Consider the following 19,832-nt stretch of genomic DNA (forward strand, 5'->3'; position numbering starts at 1 on the left):
GGGTACAATTAGTAATCACTCCATAAAGATCAAAATACGACCTTGCGTACGTATCACTCTTGAAAACGCAGTTGGCACCAAAGAGCCTTACGTATGCTCCAGAGAAATCATGCCGGTTTACATATCGATTGGCCAATAGAATGCGCCAAAAGGTCACCGCCGAGAAAACCGGGGTAACTCAAAGCACCTTTGACATAAGCACGCGTCGTCATTCAGAGGCGGGCAAATACGTACACGGAGATCCTTCAAGTAGTCGGACCATTTATGGCCCAAATGCCTCCAAAGACCTCGCTGCGACGCACTGCAAGGTATTTCTTAGAGGAGGGTGGTGAAGATATAAAGGGAGTAGTTCTCCACAGCAGAGCTTAGCTTTTTAGTTCACCACGGGTCGGTTCCCATCCTCTGTATTCCATATTTCCTCTCAATTCTCCACATTTGAATTACATATACTTGTCCTCGGAACATCATCAGCTGTCTCTCCACACACCACATTTTTGCGAAGTCTAGACATAAACCCTAAAGCAACCTCACATCACCCCCTCCCCACCCCTTCGCACTCTTCCTCAAAAATGTGCCGCGGAAAGAAGCAAGCTCGCCGCGAGAAGAAGGTAGCCTGTGGGTGGCAGCGATCAAATCTCGCCAAAATGATGATTGATCACATCAATCAGACTCGGGAGCAAAAGCGGTTATCGGGACAGTGTTGTTCATCTCAATGGTCACCCAAAGCCATGGACCAACGGCCTGCCGAGCTTGAAGCAAAGGGATATTGGGAACCTTCGACGCAGTGGGTAGATGAAACACGGCAGTCGAACGCGCGTGATGAGAGGGTTCAAAGCCAGGGGATTTCGATGTCTGAGTTGCCAAGCTATCACGATGTTATGAAGCAGAGTTGATGGGATTCATTGAGGGATGGATTATGGGGCGTGGTCTGGAGGAATGGAGTTGGGCTTGTCATTTTACTGCATTGGAGCTCTTTTGCGTTATTGCAGTGCATCACAAAGATCTCTGAACTATATTACCTTACGATAGTAATGATAATGTATTGCAATTCTCACTCAGCTGCGGCCAAACTCCACCCAGTACCTACTATCTAAGCCTTTCCATTTGCCATCACCTCGGCCTTCGTAGCCTGCGGCGCCGTAACTTTAATAGCGCTCTCCAACCTCAGCAAATTCATCTCGAACTTCTTGCAAACACACCAAATCCTTGCCGTCTTAATGACATTCTTAATCTCTCTCCCGTTCAATTCCCATTTCGCTACTTCCTGCATCTCTTGTGGCCCCAGCACGACAGGGACATCGAGTCGAGAGAGGAATTTCTGCCATAGAATGAGTCGCGAGGAGAAGGGCAGCGGGGAGAAGACGAGATGCAGATGCACGCGTGAGCGGAACGCGGTATCAATAGTGGAGTAGAGATTGGTGGTGAGGAAGATTATTCCGCGGAAGTATTCTAGTTCGCGGAGGAAGACTATTGTAGGGAGTTGTGTTAGTATGAGGGTTGAAGGAGTGGGAGTGGAGGTCGATAAAAGGCTGCTTACTTGATACTAGCTCATTTCGGGCGATATCACCCGGGTCACGTTCGGCCATGAAGACATCGGCTTCTAGAGAGGGGGTTAGTCAGTAGGTAGAACCTGGGATAAAAGACTTACCATCAAGCAGGATCACAGCATCCCATTCTGTTGCCATCTCAAATACTTTCTTAATTTTGGACCCGAGGTGGGCGGCATCTGTCCCGAGATCTTCAGCTTGGAGATAGTATAGTGGTCGTCTCGTTTTATCAGCCACTATAACTTGTGTTAATTTGCTAACCTCAGTAGAATAGAAGCCCCGGAGTACATACCAGCTTCGGCTGTCAAGGTTTTGCCAGTCCCAGGGGGTCCGCTAAGAAGCATAATCAATCCCTGGCCTATAAAATCCATGCGGTCAGTACATCGAAAGACATATTATCTTGAAATCATTTGGAGTCTTGCTTACCCTTTCCCATGATAACATCATCTACACGAGTCTTCAGGCGCAGGTGGTTATCAACAAATGTTAGAACTAGATCCTTCTGCTCCTCTGGATACACTAGATGGCCGTATGCATCATCGTTCCAGACCATAGACTTGATGTCGTTGACATAGAAGAATACTGATATTTGTTAGCACGCATCCAAAACCAAGTAGAGGATAATAAAACAACTTACGCCACTCCTTATTCTTCAACGCGTAGCCCTTCAATAGTGGTGAGACATAAGGCAAGTCTTCCTCTCTATTTAGCATCTCCTCTTTATTCTCCTCCTGCGTTTCCTTATCAAGGGATTGGAGAAGAGTAGCTTCCTTAGTAGAAGTAACATTGCCCCTAGAACGATTGGCATTATTGCTCGTTTTCTGGACCCCATCCTTATGCTTCTTATATCCAACGTAGTCGATAAGGATTCGGCCAGTAACCTAGCAGCATTATCATAAGTATCGGTTTTGGTGCGCCATCGGGGGATTGTTCTACTCACATTGTGCCTTGCAAACCCCTGCTGAATTTGTTGCAAAGCAACACCCGTGTACTCGCAATAAGTAAGTTCTTGGTACTCAATCGTCTTCTTAGCCCTACGGCTTAATCGCTCTATAATGTCCTCTGGATTTTCATGAAAGGATAGTGGATAAACCGGAAGCACTGTAATAGGAAGGTTGCCTTCGAACAAGGGAATTTGTCTATCAATCGGCGTCCATGCAAAGGTTTCTCCGTCGAATGCGATTTCCTCCGCCGCTATCTCCAAGTAATTACACTGTCCAGTAGCATACGCAGTCCGAACAACACGGCACACACGATCAGAGTCCTTCGATGGGCAGTAGAGCATCGTGCCCTTAGGGAGGTAGGTCCAAGCCAGCTTGTACGAGATCAGGCCACTGGCTTTGAGATTCTTCAGATGCGTCATGAATCCGCCGAATAATTCTTCCATGATTTGGATAAGTAGGTCAAGGTGCTGTTTGAGAGGGCCATCCTTTTTCGTCCGGGCATTCAAGTCCATGATCTTATCGTACGAGAAGAATAGCGGTTTGAAAGGCTCGGAGAATTTAGCGGGCTCCGTACTCTCGACAAACATGCCCGCATCTTTGAGGATCGGCTTGAGGGCTGTGACGAGCACGCGGCTCTGGAGTTCAACCATGTGAATTTTGAGCGGAGTGCGACCTGAAATGGTTGGTTGGCCGTGGTCTTTGACTTTGAAGATTTTGATGGCAACTCGGGTGTTTGCTTTAGCCTTCTTCTCGGCGAGTTGCTTTGGTGGCGTTTCCACCCAGTTGATACTACTTCCGCAACTGTTCCTTCCCTCATAGAAGGTCTTGATGGCTGTGCTGGTTCCGAAATCAGGGTCTTTGTGGTTCACTGCAACCGCAGCCTCCTCGATGTTGGCATCAAGCGTTGAGTCCGGGGTGAGCAAAGCATCTGCTTTGGCTGTTGCGGCCGCTACAGCTACAGGGGTGTTGGTCCGGGTCTTCTTCCAAAGCATATTGCCGGTTTCCTTCTCCTTGTCAACGGATTCTGACTTTCTCTTACTCTATATATCAAGTTAGAAAAGGATGCGGTGTTTATGGATGTGGGTGCTGAGAGAACAACACTCACGCTTCTCAAGGACGACATAGCTGATATAAGTAATACGATCAGGCAGATATGGAGTAATGCTAGACGTCTTGTATTGAAAGTCAACCTTGTTGGACGCCTAAGGAATAGAATCAGGAATGGTTTGAAGAGGAGAAAGTGTGGAGGAGAATGTGGAGGTGGCATATAAGCCCTGCAGAAAGCCTAGGCAAAGGACTCTAAGGACTATTTTATATCCCAGCGGGATCTGCACATTAAGCGTAACCGCCGGACGTTCCTCTTTTCTCTGTGAGTGATTCATAATTAGATGACTCATTAATGCATAGTCCACTGTTTGGGCAAGAGCTACCCGGTAGTCTACGGCGTATGCTTTTCTCGTGTTGGGATTTCGCACGTATTAGATCGGCTACAAGGGGGCTGGCTGCCTTGAGTTTCGCCTTGTCAGCCTTATGTAGGCCAATCACAAAACAACGTCTCATCTCCCGCAGCAAACTCAAGTTAAAAAAAACAACAACTGCTTGATAATTAGGGATATGGGTCAGATCGGTTACGATGAAGGTGCCTTCCAGGTTGTGAAAGGGAGGAAGGGTTGCAAACCTAGGGCTATAGTCACGTGATAATCATAATGCTCAGGGGGCTCGGCTATCGCTCAATTGGGAGAACTAACAAGTAGTTAGCCACCAAGCTTGAGACATTGACTAGAGAGCTTACCCTTGCACACATGCTGAGAGAGCTGGGGCAATCAAAGTAGACTGCCCAGTGGGACAGCTTAAGCAACGAGATAACTTGTCATGAATTCATGTAAACACAATAATCCCCCTTCCCACCCCTCCCCCCAAAACCCAATAGCATGCCCAATTACCTACTGACTCACCTCGCCCCTGTGGACCAGCTTCTCAATTAACTCCCTTAGCTCACTCACCTCCCCCCTCAACTTCTTAACTTCAATCGTAGCGGCATCTTGCTCAACGTCGGGCTTCACGGTCGCAACCTTCTTATCCCAACCCTCGCCCTCAAAATCCACATCTCCAGCCATCTGCTCCCATTCCTCCACAGTGTCGTCGTCCTCCTGACCGTGTCTTCGATTCTTCCTCACGCTTAGCGCGCTCCTCTTCTCAAGATATGCGGCAACTATTAAAAGTGGACTGTATATCACGCCCATGACATAGTCATTGAGCCTTGCGTACATCCGACGCGGCATCCACCATTCGAACGGCAGGATGAGGAAAAACATCTCGATTAGGTTAAGAGGGGCGATGAAAACATTTTCATCCGGTGCGCGCACGAATTGCATCGTTTTCTGAGCGAACAGCGCCATGTATTCGTCAATGGCGTTATCGGTAATGTCGGCGTAGGCGGAGTTGTACAGAGCGATCAGGATATTCAGGAGAATGACCATAATCAGGAATGTGAAGATATAGTAGAGAATGATGCCGAACGGAGGGGCAAAATTATCGAAACCGCTGAAATCGGGGGAGCCTAGGAGGGCGTTGGTCATGGCTTGGAGGATAAACCATGTTGCCTAAAGTATGTCAGTGGTTTAAAAGAGGATGTGGATGAGAATTCGTACATCCGTCTGAGAATCGGCGTTATCCATCCCAATGAAGCCTTGCAAGAAGCCTATGACAATGATCGTGAGAAGGGCGAAGAAGATGAGCGACTCCTTCATCATAACCTTCAAGACTACCAACATAACACCGAAGAAACGTATCGACTCTAGATAGAGAAGAAGTCTCATCCAGAACATTGGCGCCGAAAAAGCTGGTTAGTTAGCATTATTTCCTTGATATCCGCAGTACTATTGTGAGAAATGGCAATATAGTATCATGTATGAATAAACAATATGTAAAGACAAGTACGAGGAAAGAGTTTCTGCAGAACCCCAAGGACATCAAGTAGAACAAATCCGACGGCGCTCTGCATTGCTCTCTCATCATCCTCTCATAATAAGGCATGAGGTTGGTTTCCGGTCCCTTAACAGGGTGCAATGGAATAAACTTACCTAAGAAATCGTAACTCAGCTCGTTGAACTTCGCCCTCCGCCCATCATGATCTTCCAACGGGTGACTCAGCGCAATCAGCCTCGTCACAAAACTAGTCGTTAAGAGTCCATAAAGGATCAGATTGAAAACATTCCAAAAGCCCACATAATCTCGGCCAACTTTCCAGAACTTGGTAAATTCATCACATATGAACCCAAATATGAAGATGTACAATACTATCTCCACCAGATCTAAATCACCTGTCGGATTGACGGTATTGACAGCAACAGTGTAGAGACCAAGACAGATCAGCGAGAACAAAATTTGGAGGGCATTTTGGTATACGGGTGCTCGGACACGATCAGGATGGAGATGCGTCCAGTACTCGGCGGTATCTCTATTTTTGTAGTCGACGAATTTTGTTGGATCATTCTCGTCTTGAACAAGCCAGCCGCGCCACAGGTACTTGACGCATTTTTGGTACCCCGAAGAGCCAGTGACGCGGAGCGCATGCAGGTCCACGGCTCGTTCAACGACATTTGCAGGAGCAGTTTGCTCGCCGTCAATAACGATTGAGTATCTGTTGAGGAGCATGTCGTGGAGTAGATAATCCTGGTCATCTTCGGATTCGATTCTAGAAAATATTAGCGCCTGCCTTCTAGGTTAAATATAGGAATACATACAGCTTCTTCGCAATGACTTCAGCTGCTGTTGCCCGAACATTGTATAGCTCGGAATCCCACAGCTCCAACAGAGCCTGTTTCTTGAACCATCTTTTATTGACCAGCAGCGCATATATCTACCGCCGTATTAATGATCTCTAGTTATATACTGCCCGTAGGGCTCCTTCTCCGATATGGCGGACATACCACGCATGCACCATACTCATTTCCTCCAGCCTCCCTAGCAAGTTGGACCACCTTCACCGTTATAATTCGACTGTTCGCATGCGTAACGAGGCTTTCTTCCAACTCGCAGGGTACACACTCCTCGATCAAATATCGCAATCGCAGTGCTACTTCCGTAACCTTCGCGGCAGGTATTGTGGAAGGCAACGCGTCGCCCTGGTGGCTGGGGAGCACTGTTGACAATTGGGATTAGGCATTGGAAAGTTGGGAATTGGTTTGCGGGGAAGGTAAGAGTAGGAGCTTACATCGGCGAGATTCATCTCTCCAGCGGCGACTGTCTCGACTATTGGCCATAACACGGCGAGGTCAGTAACCTTCCGTCTCTTTGGTAATGCAAAACATCGCGACCGTGGAGAAGCTCTAGGACGACTTACTTCGCGTCAAAGCTGAATATCCTCCTCCAATGCACCATCTTGAGATCCTTTGCCAATTGAGGGCACGTAGGATCTTAGAACAGAACGGTTGCAAGAAAGATTGCAAGGGAGTACTTTGGATGAAGAGGGCGGTCAGGGAGGTCCAACTTGTTCCTTGATGCTGTCCCCGGTGCACGTACCATGCTACATGGACTTGAGCTGTCGATGACGTTGTGGTACCTAGGTACCTAGGTACCTTAGCTAACCTTGTAAGGGTGGCACGGCCATAAATATTGTAGTACCTGGTACTTAGACAGCCTTAATCACCTATTTGCAAGAAAGAGTAAAGGCCGTTGGATACACATTATACAAGTAATTGAAATCTATGCTACAGTCTATTGATTTGGGCTGGTGTACACGGATTATGCTCTCCCTGAAGCCCTCAGCTTCTCCTCTAATTCTGCAACAGCTCTTGCAGCTTTCTCCTCTTCCCGTCGTATCGTCTCTGCTTGCTCGTCCGCAATTCTCTTGTGCTCTTTTGCTATTTGGTCAGGTCTCCGGACAGCGATATCTTTCGGCTTATAGTCGCTGAATAAGAATTTGAGAACCTTCTCGATGACGAAACAACCAAGATAATCAATAATCATGGTCGCAGTCATGGTGTACTTGAATTCTGATGTAAATGGGACCAGGCGCATCTTCTCGTTGATCTCAGGAATAAATTCCGTCGAGCAGGAGAATGCAATTGCTGAGACACCAATAATACCCCAGTACATACCGCGGTTTTCTATCAGAGAATGTTAGCTGCATTCAGACGCTGAGTATAGACACTGCCTGCTTACCTGATAGAGCTTCGCGGAATGGCCGACCCTGGTAGTTGATAGCAAAGGTCGAGATCTGCTGGATGAGTTGCAGGAGATATACAGCGCTGTTCAATAACGAAGGTTGGAACTCTCCTTCCAAGTCAACGTCCTCGGAGCGTCTATAAGAGTCAGTATGTGTTCTCATCGGCGGTTCAGATAACTTACGGAGCAAGTCGGTCGCAGAAACGAGCAATGTAGATCAGGGTAACAATGTGGATAGCAAATTGGCCTAGAATTGATCCGATGATGTAGAAGTTGAAGATGTTTGGCTGGGGACGTTCCTTGGAGAGGCCTTCAACAGATTTGGCTCTAGAAATCGATAGGAAACAAACGCTCATCAACATCCCACTAATCGTTACCTGGCCGTCCCCGAATTTAATGCCCTCCAGATAGAGAACACTAAGACTGTATGCACTGATGAGACAATTCAACGCGAGAATCTTGTACATCTGGATAGTAGCAACAAGTGTGCATCGGCCTTGACGAATGATGTTGGGAATTGCAACGACATTGCTAAGCTTGCTAGTGAAGGGGGCCGCGACAGATGCATCACCGAGTTTGATAGTTGGCGGTTCATCGTCGTCGAGTTCCTGTTCCATCATGGTTGCTGTAAATTTTTCAGCCAGATTGGTGGCCTTCTTCTGAGCTTCTGTAGGAACCCTTTGGTTTTGATTACTCCCGTTAATCAGAGCTTGTGCTCCTGGCGACGTAACCGTTTCGATTGTATTTACCGAGGCAGCCTCTTCTAAAGCTTGTGCAGTTCCCTTCCTCTCCAGTTCTCGTTGCATTGCCTTCTCATAGTGAGGATTGACAGGTCCAGGAGGATACAAGTGGGCGATCATGGCCGGAACTGGAGGCTGGGGTTGCTTAAAGCGTTGCATCATTTGACATTGCTTTTCGTACAAGTCCTTCATCTTGCTGTTTCTCGAGTGTTCCGCAATTTTGTTGAGATCATTTTGGGATCCATTGAGTAAGGCTACGCCAATATGGGCTTGTTTTAGAGCGCCAACATCATTTGTGCCGTCACCTGCCATGAGTGTATAATAACCAAGATCTTTCAGACCCATTAATATTTCTTCCTTCTGCTTTGGTGAAACTCGGGCATAAACCCAGGTGTATCGATAGATGGATGATAATGCGGGCTGGCCCTTAAACTTTGCTAATGCGTAGCCAGTAACACAAAGATCGTTCGATTCTAGTATTTTGGGGTCAATAGGTTTGGTTGGATCCACAGGAATAGAGATTCGTTCATCGACGGTTTTCCAAACTAGCTTCTCGCCAGAATCATCATGTTCCGGGGCGTCCAAAATCAAGACATCTCTGTCGACAATTTCAACCTCATGAGCAACATGGACAGCGGTGAGAGGATTATCACCAGTAATCATAACCACCCGATGGCTGCTCTCGTTAAGCATGCGGACCGAACTCTTAGCATCATCTTTAAGAGGAGTGTGCAATACCAAGAATCCAGCGAAACGTAACCCAGCCTCGACATTTTCTCGTTTGAGCTCATTTATCCTTCCTGAGCCAAGCTCCGAATCGACAGAGAGGTGCTTGTAAGCCAAAGCAAGAACGCGCGAACCTCTTCTTGTGAAATACTTATAAGTCTCTTCGTAGTCCGCAGGGACATTGACCAGCATCTTCATGATTGTCTCAGGGGCCCCCTTAACACCCACAAATGTGCTTCTGACTTTCTTGCCGGTTTCTGGATGAAGGGCCGTGACAGTTGCAACAGAGCTTTGGCGCTTCAATGCGGAAGAAAACTGGAATCGGCGTTTGATTTGAACGGTATTGGATGCGGTTGCAAAGGAAGCTCCCTTAAGAGCGGTCATATTTTTGCTTGTAAGGATATCGTTCTTGCCGAGAGTCCACCCGAGGGATGTCAAAGTAGCTTTCTCCATAGGATCCCCAACCACTTCACCATCATCCAGCTTGACAAGGGCATGAGCAGTAGCGAGAACAAGAGTGGTCTCCAACGCAGCTTGCTGCACCCGTGTAATATGGCTATGAGCACCATCGCTTTCGCGCGGTGTGTCAGTACCACTATGCCCAAGACCGAGACCGGCAATGCCCTCGACAACCAAATCTTCGCCAGTTAACGTGCCTGTCTTATCAAAACAAGCAACGTCAACACGCCCGGCAAAAGGAATGCGGAAAGGTTCTGTACAGAATATGGCATAGCGGCTAAGAGCTGCAAGACTGGTGTTCACTGCAAGACTAAGTTCCATGGGCAGTTCGGGAGGAACGACACTTGTGATGATGAGAACACAGTCTAGCAAGAGCTTTGATCGTTTCCTATCCTTCTTGACACCCTCATCCCACACGTACCAGGATGCAGCGATTGCGAAGATCAGCAGGAAGAGAATGAACAGGAGGGCTTCGGCGTTGTTGGCGGAGACGCGCTCGGTAGAGTAAATCATCGTACGGACTAAGCTTCCCTGAGAGGTCTCGAAGCCAGTCTTGACAACGATAGCCAGGGCACCATCATCCGGCGGGCGTGGAACTCCCGAAACAAGTGCAGGACGCTCGTCTCCACTGTTTCCATGGGTGACTTGGAGGACCTTCGTACCGCCATAGAGGAATGCAGTCTTATCAAGACCATCTGGCTCTAATCTCGCATTCGAAGGCCTAAGTTGAACAGAGTCTTTCAGCAATGGCGTGCTTTCCCCAGAAAGCATGGCTTCGTTAACGATAACACTTCCTTCAACCAAAACCATATCACAGGCAACCCCGCTATCTTCCTTTGTGCGGCCGGCAGAGACAAGGTCGCCTGGAAGAAGTTTGTCACTCTGGATTTCCACCCATTGGTTTAGTCTGAAGACGTAGAGATCATATGGTTTGATGCTCATTCCACGGAACTCATTCAGTGTCCTTTGGCGTTGCCACACAACAGTACTCTCAAATGCAACAAGCATGAAGAGAGTAAACAGCGAGTAGTACCAGTATTCATCCAACATCCACAATCCAACGCAGAAAATCTGGAATACGAAGAATGGCGCGACCGCATGTTCCTTGAATAATTCCACAAACGTCGGGACAGGGATATCAAAGGTATTGTCGCCATAGTGCTGCTGAAGTCTGGAGAGCTCGGTAGCAGAGCTTATGCCTCGGGATTTCTGGAATTCTTCGATCTGCGGTTTCGGTTCGGCATCAATCGCGTATGTCAGGGGCTTAAAGGTATTCTTGGAGGCATCGTAAAGAAACCGGCGTTTCTGGAAAAGGAACGAAACATTGTTCTTGCCGCCAGCCTTGAATAGGAGTAAGTTTAGCATACCACGCTAGTTCAGAGGGGTAGGACAAACTTACATTGTCTCTAACTATCGGGCAAATATCCGCAGATCCAGCATTCACAATAGGGAGAACCTTAATTTGCTTTGCCTCTTGAACGGTCTTTACACGCGTTGACGTGAAGAGGGCCTTGAGATTGACGTTCCAGTTGGTGCTCAGCCAGACCAGACTTTGCGCCGTGATTATCGTACCACACCAAACAAATGTCCATTCCTGCCCTCCAATATGTTTATCGTAGAGGTCATCGGAGAGATAAAACCGGAAGAAAATGGGCCATATGATAATAAAGGGCCAGACGTAAGTATGCAGGGAAAGTGGCACTGTCTTCAGTTAGAATCCGATTGCCCCTATGTAGAGTGGGGGGACAAACAGGGATTGTGTAGAGTCGCAGATGCGATCAACGGATTATCCACAAGAGGCGACATTCCGCATTTCAATGAAGAGGATGCGCGTCGCGGCTGAAGAGCAGTGAAATGTAGGGAGTTGTGGATGGATGTAAAGATTTCATATCGATCCTCCAGGTTGCCTTTCTGTCGTACTCCCTGACTCGCTGAGCCTCGTTAGTCAGCCACTTAGCCCCTTGGCCAGTTGATAACACGTCACCACTTCAACTCCAGCTTTCTCACGATCAAGAAATTCTCTTTCAATTGCAGGATATCAAGCTTAAGGTCAAGTGTTCTTATGGCCTGGGTAATAATTTCAGACTTAAGTTGCACCCGATCTCCCGTTTGCTTAGATGTTCTACGTAAAATACCAGTTACGGTCAAAGAATCGAGTATCATGCACTATTATGGAAGCCAAAGGAGTTGTCAAATCAGCCCTCCGACCACCAGATAGACACTCTTTGAAAGCCCTTGACCATGGTTGGTTTTAAACTGAGTTCAATTCCTTGTGTTATAGTCTATAGACACCACCCGTGAGTGAAACAGTTTTGATGACAAGCAAGTCGGGCCAATCCAGCAGCAAAGACTCCATCCCGAGTGAGAAGGAAACCCTGAGGCCCTAGAGGGGAGCAAAGTACCTTCTGCAGCCGTAGCATTCTCACTCAAGAACAGGATGGGGTTCGACGCACCAGTGGTGCTCTCTATTGTCGAGGTATCCCTTCATATGATGCATGCCCTTCCCATCAACCCAGTATGCCGCTTTTACCCATGTGGCTCTCGAAAACTGCGCAAAATGGCTTCGACACTCCTTCCAAGCCTCCGTCTTGGTTCTGCTAGCTCCTATAACTATAAGGCCGGTCTCCGATCTGTCGAGTGACAAAAAGGCAATTCCGGCGGTTGGAGGGTTGGGTGGTGAAGCAAAAGCTCTTTGAAAGACCTTGACCGTTGTGAGCATGAATGGCGTAATATAGAACGAGGTTTCGGAGACACCGTCAGGCCAAAGCCGTCTCTGAGCTCGATCCGGTGGGCAGAAACCAGTGTCCACGTCCGTATCAATAATCTTAACTTCAGGGTGGCCATGTCGCTTGACAAAATACTCTGCGCAGCGCATTGCTCCGCTTTCGGAAGTAAATACACCGAGGAGTTGTTGAGGTGAAGAACGCAACACGATCCAAGCTGCGCCGCATTCTAGTTTCAGAGGCTCAAGCTGCGTGTTGCTAGGAGCTGTGATGTTTGGTGTTGATGCCAGCAGCTTCTCGTCTGGACTGCCACTTCGTCTGCCACCTTCCTGGGATAGAGTTAGCTAGCTTGATTGGCTTCTATATTCGCACCCAGCCAAGACCTACATCATGAGTGCTCTGTGGAGGGGTCAAGTTAGGCTTGACATGTAGATCTGGGATGCTTGGAATTTCTACTTGGGGTGACTGGATCCTTTCTGCCATGGCTACTGGTTTTGTTTCATGAGTGCTCTTGTCGACTCGGTCGCTACTTGTGGATTTGGCCTTTGGTGTTTGTGGCTTTCCCACAATCAAAGCCTCGACAAATGACGTGAAGGGGTCATGATCCATGCTATCAGAATCCATGGTGTCTGAATTCATGGTATCGGAATCCATGATATCGCGCCGGTGTGAGTTGTGTTGAAAATGAGATTGGGTTGAACAGATCTAAATTGAACAGAACTAAATTGTTGAACTATGTGAAGAGAACTCTGGGAGAGAAGTCGTCGCCGTCTAAAGATGTTTTTGTTCCCGTCTTGGCTTAGGGTGCGGCCAGCTGTCGTCGACGCTTATGTCGTACTTTGTCAATCCCGCCTGATGTACTTAGGTAAGGAATTAAAGCGTATGCTTATACGAGGAAGTCCAAATGCCTAGCACTGCCTCTGTGATTCTTTCTCTGTAGCAATTCCGAGAAGCACCCTATTCTCTCCCAATGTGTTGGACAGTTGCTTTTAATCCGCAAAACCCATCCCATACCAAAGTAGGGACATACGAGATGGTAGCAAAACACTGTTATTGCCGAATCTGGACCGTCCCACCTAAGAGGCGTGCTGTATATACAGTATCGTGCAAAGGTACGTCTTGCATAGTTTAAATTACATAATAGTGAACTACAAAGCATATATTAGGTGATGACAATGAATCTACACGTCAATATAGACATCGCCCAAGTTAAGGCCTCACGAGACAAGACCAGAACTCTACAAAGGGCTGGGTCTTATATCAACAAGAATTATGCACCATAGCCATTTTAGATATTATTTTGCACATTTCCACTCTCATAGAAATACAGAGAGGAGCAATGAACCTATAACACATCCAGTAAGACACCTATGTAATTCCCCATCTAGCTTTTGTACCGCTCAGTTGGCTAAGAAACACTAGAGGTGTGCCATTCATGTTGATAAAACTACAGACGAATATCCAATAAAACCACAGCTCAGACGCCTCTCCTAGATTTAGGGCACGATGTACTGCCGAAGACTTCATAACCTGACTTTTGCTTGCCGATTAGTTTACCCAATTTGGAGTCGCCGGATGGTGCATCTTCATCTAATTTGACGAAGCTTATGGGCTTCATCTTGCCACTTGCTATTTGGATGATCCGCTTCTTGTGTGCAAGAAGGAGGCTTGACAACAGCTGCTTATGAGGAGGTGGAAGGAGACTCTCACCAACATCGTCACTGTCTTCTTCCATCAGGGTAGCCTGGTCGCTATTGATCTGTGCTCCTCTATTGAAGCAGTTCATGGATTCCACGTTGGCGGGGTTGTTGTTGGTCTTGTTGTTGGTCTTGTTGTTGGTCTTGTTGTTGTTGTTGTTGTTGTTGTTGTTGTTGTTGTTGTTGTTGTTGTTGTTGTTGTTGTTGTTGTTGTTGTTGTTGTTGTTGTTGTTGTTGTATATTAGCCTGTGGGCCATACGCCATGTTTGCTGCTCCCCGATCAAGCTTTCCACCTATATGTTGTGCCATGTTCTGTCGGTATTGGTATAGCTGGAACTGGGCGAGCTGTTGCTGAGATTGATGAGCTTGCTGTTAGAGAAACTATTGGAACTGCTGTGCTATATCTCGATTTGCGGCTGGTGCAGCAAGAGCCCGGGGTGGCATTGGTGCTGGCCCAGGCGGAGCGAGTGATTGACCTAATTGACCTAAGAAGCCAGCTATATCTTCTCCACGTAGTCTACCCTGAGTAGCTTCATCTACTAGTCGTCGTAGTACTTGTGCCATAGGATTGGGCAGCTCATCCTCCTCCTCTCGCTCGCATAACTTCCAACCAACCACCGACCTCGTCAACGTGTATTATTCTAATTCAACTGATATTTTGGTCATCTACCTATATTCGCATTTTTACCTCTTGCGCTTTCTTAGTTAGAGTCTGCTTTTATCCAAGAATTTTGGGCCGAGATGCCGCTCATTACTAGAAAGCTATTCTCCCCAAAGCCTTTTGGTCAAAAATTCGTGGGACACCTTCAGAGAAGATAATTTGGAAGAATATGACTTTCAAATATGTTGCTAACTGCGAGAAAACTCAACCAATAATGTCTCGTAGTTCTTAGTGTATTGGTATATGCCGGAGCTTGCGTTATTAAGCAAGAGAATTATATGTATATTAGATAGGAGTCGATTAGATAAGTGCTTATATTATCCCCTGAAAAAAGCTAGGAGGGGAGCTTAAAGCTTCTTATATGCTAGAAGGAGCTATTTAGCTCCCGAAAACCGTATAGAGTTCGCGTATATATAAGTAAAAGGTATATCTTTAAAAAAAAAGTCTATTTTATCTGATTGTCGGATAATTAGTTGATAGTCTGTTTACATATCAACAATAGCTAATAGATACTTGACGCTCAGCTCATGTTATCCTTGTGCTTCAATCCACCTCGACCCATGTTCCATTCAATAGGAGGCGACGGCCCCCCTTATAGATCATAACGCAATCTTTTGGAGCAGCATCCGGGTCACTAGCAACCACATACTGGCACTTTGTAAAAGATTCATAAATACAACCCCAGAAGCTGCGCTGTTTATCCTCATGATAAGAATCCTTGAGAAGTGGTTGGATTGCTCTCGTGGCTTCTTCAGCATGGCACTGAGGAATTTTGGAGAAGAGATGATGAACAACGTGGAAATCTGCGATGTTGTGCATGAAGTGCTTGCCGCCGAATCCAAGACCACGGTCAATAGTTGCTGTGGCACCTTTAAGGAACGTCCATGCTTCCGGTTGGTATTTTGGTACATCAGGATGGGTATGATGGAGGTAGGTTACAGCCACAATCCAGTGGTTGAGCCAGAGATAGGGTTGGAGCCAAAGTAGTAAGGTCATGGGCCAACCAACGATAATGCTTGCGTAGTAGACGCCGGCCAGAGTGATACCAAGTCCAATATCAGATGCGATAATGAGATGGCCTTCTTCGGGTCGGTAGAGAGTGCTCATGGGTGAGAAATGACTGTTACCAAGAGGCCACTTGGATGGAGGATTCTTTGTTTTGCCAGCAGCAAGGCTTCCCTGAGAGCTGGTGATATTTGTAAGAAGGTACCATGGGAAACCCAAGAGCTGTTGGACAAGGATACGTATAAGGTTAACCAGCGGTGAATCTTCGGTAGTCTCTTCAAGCTTCTCAAGATCAACGCGAAGAAGCGAAGCATATTTGGCTGTTGTTACTGGAACATAATTGTGGTCCTTAGCAAGATTGTTGGCATAGATGTGGTGGCGACGGTGAGTGGATTGCCACGAGAAATATGCTGTGAGATAACAGAGAGAGTTAGCGTTGCCCTTTCAGATCGACTTTAGGGAAGTGGGGCCGATTCATGAGGAAATCTTGATATCTCGACTCATACACCGGATTGGACTTCTTGCTCCTGGATTTCGACTTACGTGTCAGAAGCACAGAGTGTAAAACCCAACCCATGAATTCGTTGGAGTAGTGGTCGGGCAAGAAAGCCCCATGTCCAGCTTCATGTCCAAGAACCTGTTGTCCTTTAGATTTTGCTCTAGTTTTCAGTAGTCGGGGAGTTAAAACTTACCCAAAGCCCGGTAACTTGTTGACCTTTAAAATACCCATATGTGGCCCAGGCAACCCACCTTAGGGGCCCGAAAGGAATTTGAGGGATATAGTTGTAAGCAGTGTACAGAAAGGCTGCTACAACTGCAAGGTCACGGAAGAGATAAAAGAATGATCTGGTGTAGGTGGGTTTCCAGCAATGTGCTGGTATGGCGTTGATCAAATCTCTGGTGGTGTAGCTTCCACTTATTTTCTAAATGCCTATTATTATTGCGAGCATCACTGATAGGAGTTTTGCTTACACCTCCGTTGACCAGCTCCGAGGGATGATGGTAATAATCGGACTCGATAAGTTGAGGCTTTAGTCTAAGAACCGAGACATCAGTCGGCATAGTTTCGATTGTAGTGCTTATGGTGAAAAGTTGCCAATTGAAATAGAGGATGAAATCGATGTGGGATGGAGGGAGATACTAGAAGATAGAATAGCTTACACATGTATTAAATACAATCTGATGATAATAAGGAAAAAGGTTATAACAAGAAAATAGACCCCAAATATTAATCTCACCATGGTAAGGCCGAAGATCGTGATTTCTCGCCTGTGCTATTTCCAGTGACAGGAAAACCAAAACGGAAAAACCAACAGCATTGCATATATTGAAAAACGTGTTCTAGGAAATATGTACGTAAGACCTAAGCTGACTGCTTTGAGTCGTACTCAATTTCTGTGGTGTTATCTCTGCTTCTAGGATAAGTTAGCTAAATGTCTATAAGTTATGCAGTAGGGCCTAATATACAGTCAGCAAAAACCATGGGATACACCAATAGCGGAATGCCAGGTATTCGAAGCGGAAGGATTTGAACATATCCGGGATATTCTTCTGCATGAATGAGAAAATGCAAAGCGTGGTGTCAAAAACAAGACGGAAGCAGAAAGGAGAACTCTTTACGCTAATACTACTTTGTGGGAATGATGGACGATCCATACAGATCTGACAACCTTCTTGATAGGCAAGTCGAGACTAAAAGGATTTGATTTGTCCTCTCACACGACCTCTCTTACTCAAACCACGCTCGGGGTATACCATTTGGCCTTGAGGACAGAGCTGAAAATCTTCGATATACAGACTATCTTCTCTATTCCATCTCTATTCGTTCGCCAATATGCCATTGATAAATGATATTCTGCCCAAAGTTTCCTTGTGGAAGTCCTCTCCATCTCAACTCACCGAGATGCCACTGGTTGCCGCCGTTCTATCAAAAGCGTTCATGTATAAATCTTCTCTGCCCACGTTTCTGTTCACCGAGGGTTTCTTGTGGATGGCACTTAAGGCGACCATCTCAGCTCTGATCTTAAAAGTAAGCAGAATTACCGCATCGTACATATCCTCCATTTTAATAAAATATCCCTAGCTTATAATTACCTGCGTATATCGAATATTCTTTCATCCATTCGCCAAGTATCCAGGTCCATGGACAGCTAAAGTATCGGACTTCTATGCTGCCTATCATAATGGAAAAGGGCAATTTCACATACAAACCAAGATTGGCCATAGAAAATATGGTATGAGTATCCCTTCATATAGCCCGTTTTGGAACTGACTTGTGTATCAGGACCAGTATTCCGTCAAGGGCCAAATAAGCTTGTTTTCAACAGTCCGCAGGCACTGCATGGTGAGATTCTAATTCCAGTGAGGCGCTGTAAAAATGGTGCTAATATATCCAGATATATACTCTTCAAAGGAGGTTCTGAAAAGTTTTGCATATGAGACCTTTGTTCCAGGGCCAGGACAGTACAACATCTTCACAGTCATTGATAGTACCGCCCATCGACACAAGAGCAAGATGCTCAGTAAAGCGTTCTCCGATCGAACTATGAAGGAATTTGAGCCTACCATGCTTTATCACATCGATCTCTTTGTGAAAAATCTCATGTCATGTTGTGACGAAAGAGGAAGTACTTGGTCAATTCCGATCAACATGACAAAACGTTCTGGATATCTTCAATATGACGTGATGGGTAAATTTGGATTTGGATCATCATTTGACATGCAAACGAAGTCTGACAACCACTTTCTTATGGACGCAGTCGAAGCTATTTGTCTTAGAGGTGGCATTTATTCGCAATATCCCAAGTTGGCTCGCTTGCCAATTGACAAATTCATGGCCTTTTCGAAAATTGCAGAAATGCGCACTAAGTACTCGAACCTAGTCACACGCCTGGTCAAGGCTAGAGTTGCTGCCCCAAAGAATTTTCAACCAGATATTTTCAAATTTCTGGTCGATGCTACGAATGCTGAGACGGGGAAGGGCTTTACAGAAGCGGAACTATGGGCTGACAGCAGATTCTTGTTGATAGCTGGTATGTTCGTCCCTTTTACAAACATGAGACAATTTATTGACCATGAGATAGGAGCCGATACTTCGAAGACCTTACGACAAGATCGAACAACCCCACAGAGTGGGATTGTGAGTGGCACAGTGTAGGTGCACGAGGAATGTAAATCGGGTTCGTTCTGTCGTTCTTTGAAATATCATCCACACAGCGCAGTTCGCCTAGAGCGACAAGGCTTCCAAAGAATCAAATTATAGTAGGGTTACATTCGAAGCCGGTTCCAAAAGGAGCATTTGGAAAGATGTCTACTGGATCTGGGGACCCCCGTGTTTGGCCAACCCCTGGTTAAGACTTGTTCTTCTGACCAACAACACCAGCATCAAAACGAAAGAGTGTTACAGCCTCATTGTCGTACTGAATTCAATACGACTAGTAAAGAAGTACGGCATTCCAGCATGCCTCGAAAACTCCACATGTAGAACGAGAAGGGGTGGGGAAGGGCTAAGCTCGAGCGATAGATATCAAAATGATACCCATTTGATTGATAGGTTCCGATTGGCTTTCTCCATCGTGAGCTTAGCGTACACCACCCCTAAGCAATTGAAAATGGGTCAAAGAAGACGAAAGTGTAGGAGAAGTGCAGGATGTGGTTCAAGGAGCATGCGTGAGGCAATTTCCCTCAGTTGCGAGGCTCATTTGGACAAACGTGCCGCTGTAAGCATTTCAAATCTCACGTGTACTGTGCCCTGCCGCTTTTCAATATATGCAATACTGTTGGTTGTACCGTGGTTGGTTTTCTGACGCTTTTTAATTTATGCAATGCAGTTGGTTTTTCCGTTGTTGGGTTTCGTGTCGCTGTTCAATATGAGAATCACCACCTTCACTTCTGCTTACTTGGGAGCATTTAGCGAGTCTAGCACCCCAACGTCCTTCTCTCACCCTTGTTGTCCAATAGATTCAGAGACCCTCGGTAGGATTCTAAACCCTCTTTTCTCTCTAGAGAGATACTGGTAGTCGAAATAGCGGGCTCGTAACTTGAGAAATATCTTTAACCATACGTGAGACTCCGTTGCACCAGGGTGTTCGACCCGCCGAGGGGATATTCCCTCGTTCGCGCGCCTTTTCTTTTCTCAATTCTTAAACTGGTACTCCCGTC

The 19,832-nt window shown here is 46.5% G+C and overlaps 8 protein-coding genes across 8 annotated transcripts; 2 read left to right on the forward strand and 6 right to left on the reverse strand.

The window, feature by feature from the left end:
* Positions 1-569: 569 nt before the first annotated feature.
* BP5553_10185 (uncharacterized protein) lies at positions 570-893 on the forward strand (the record flags this gene model as incomplete). The annotated part of the gene is made up of 1 exon (XM_032018808.1): positions 570-893. The coding sequence occupies one exon, from the start codon at positions 570-572 to the stop codon at positions 891-893; it is 324 nt and encodes a 107-aa protein (XP_031865216.1).
* A 197-nt stretch (positions 894-1,090) lies between these two features.
* BP5553_10186 (uncharacterized protein) lies at positions 1,091-3,614 on the reverse strand (the record flags this gene model as incomplete). The annotated part of the gene is made up of 8 exons (XM_032018809.1): positions 1,091-1,467; positions 1,538-1,600; positions 1,649-1,783; positions 1,840-1,905; positions 1,974-2,129; positions 2,185-2,428; positions 2,488-3,531; positions 3,597-3,614. 8 exons carry the CDS (start codon positions 3,612-3,614, stop codon positions 1,091-1,093), a joined length of 2,103 nt encoding a protein of 700 aa, XP_031865217.1.
* Positions 3,615-4,214: 600 nt separating this feature from the next.
* Positions 4,215-6,756, reverse strand: BP5553_10187 (Uncharacterized protein; the record flags this gene model as incomplete). The annotated part of the gene is made up of 7 exons (XM_032018810.1): positions 4,215-4,220; positions 4,447-5,094; positions 5,143-5,333; positions 5,575-6,188; positions 6,238-6,353; positions 6,424-6,635; positions 6,708-6,756. The coding sequence occupies 7 exons, from the start codon at positions 6,754-6,756 to the stop codon at positions 4,215-4,217; spliced, it is 1,836 nt and encodes a 611-aa protein (XP_031865218.1).
* Positions 6,757-7,237: 481 nt separating this feature from the next.
* Positions 7,238-11,391, reverse strand: BP5553_10188 (Cation-transporting ATPase; the record flags this gene model as incomplete). The annotated part of the gene is made up of 5 exons (XM_032018811.1): positions 7,238-7,602; positions 7,658-7,797; positions 7,844-10,926; positions 10,985-11,286; positions 11,337-11,391. 5 exons carry the CDS (start codon positions 11,389-11,391, stop codon positions 7,238-7,240), a joined length of 3,945 nt encoding a protein of 1,314 aa, XP_031865219.1.
* Positions 11,392-12,007: 616 nt separating this feature from the next.
* Positions 12,008-12,962, reverse strand: BP5553_10189 (uncharacterized protein; the record flags this gene model as incomplete). The annotated part of the gene is made up of 2 exons (XM_032018812.1): positions 12,008-12,637; positions 12,696-12,962. 2 exons carry the CDS (start codon positions 12,960-12,962, stop codon positions 12,008-12,010), a joined length of 897 nt encoding a protein of 298 aa, XP_031865220.1.
* An 823-nt stretch (positions 12,963-13,785) lies between these two features.
* On the reverse strand, positions 13,786-14,262 carry BP5553_10190 (uncharacterized protein; the record flags this gene model as incomplete). Its single annotated transcript, XM_032018813.1, has 1 exon — positions 13,786-14,262. The coding sequence occupies one exon, from the start codon at positions 14,260-14,262 to the stop codon at positions 13,786-13,788; it is 477 nt and encodes a 158-aa protein (XP_031865221.1).
* A 947-nt stretch (positions 14,263-15,209) lies between these two features.
* Positions 15,210-16,733, reverse strand: BP5553_10191 (uncharacterized protein; the record flags this gene model as incomplete). Its single annotated transcript, XM_032018814.1, has 4 exons — positions 15,210-16,081; positions 16,215-16,308; positions 16,364-16,594; positions 16,644-16,733. The coding sequence occupies 4 exons, from the start codon at positions 16,731-16,733 to the stop codon at positions 15,210-15,212; spliced, it is 1,287 nt and encodes a 428-aa protein (XP_031865222.1).
* A 772-nt stretch (positions 16,734-17,505) lies between these two features.
* On the forward strand, positions 17,506-18,828 carry BP5553_10192 (uncharacterized protein; the record flags this gene model as incomplete). Its single annotated transcript, XM_032018815.1, has 5 exons — positions 17,506-17,700; positions 17,755-17,905; positions 17,956-18,015; positions 18,068-18,703; positions 18,755-18,828. The coding sequence occupies 5 exons, from the start codon at positions 17,506-17,508 to the stop codon at positions 18,826-18,828; spliced, it is 1,116 nt and encodes a 371-aa protein (XP_031865223.1).
* Positions 18,829-19,832: the final 1,004 nt, after the last annotated feature.

Source organism: Venustampulla echinocandica (assembly GCF_003357145.1).
Source record: "Venustampulla echinocandica strain BP 5553 chromosome Unknown scaffold_13, whole genome shotgun sequence".
NCBI lineage: Eukaryota > Fungi > Ascomycota > Leotiomycetes > Helotiales > Pleuroascaceae > Venustampulla > Venustampulla echinocandica.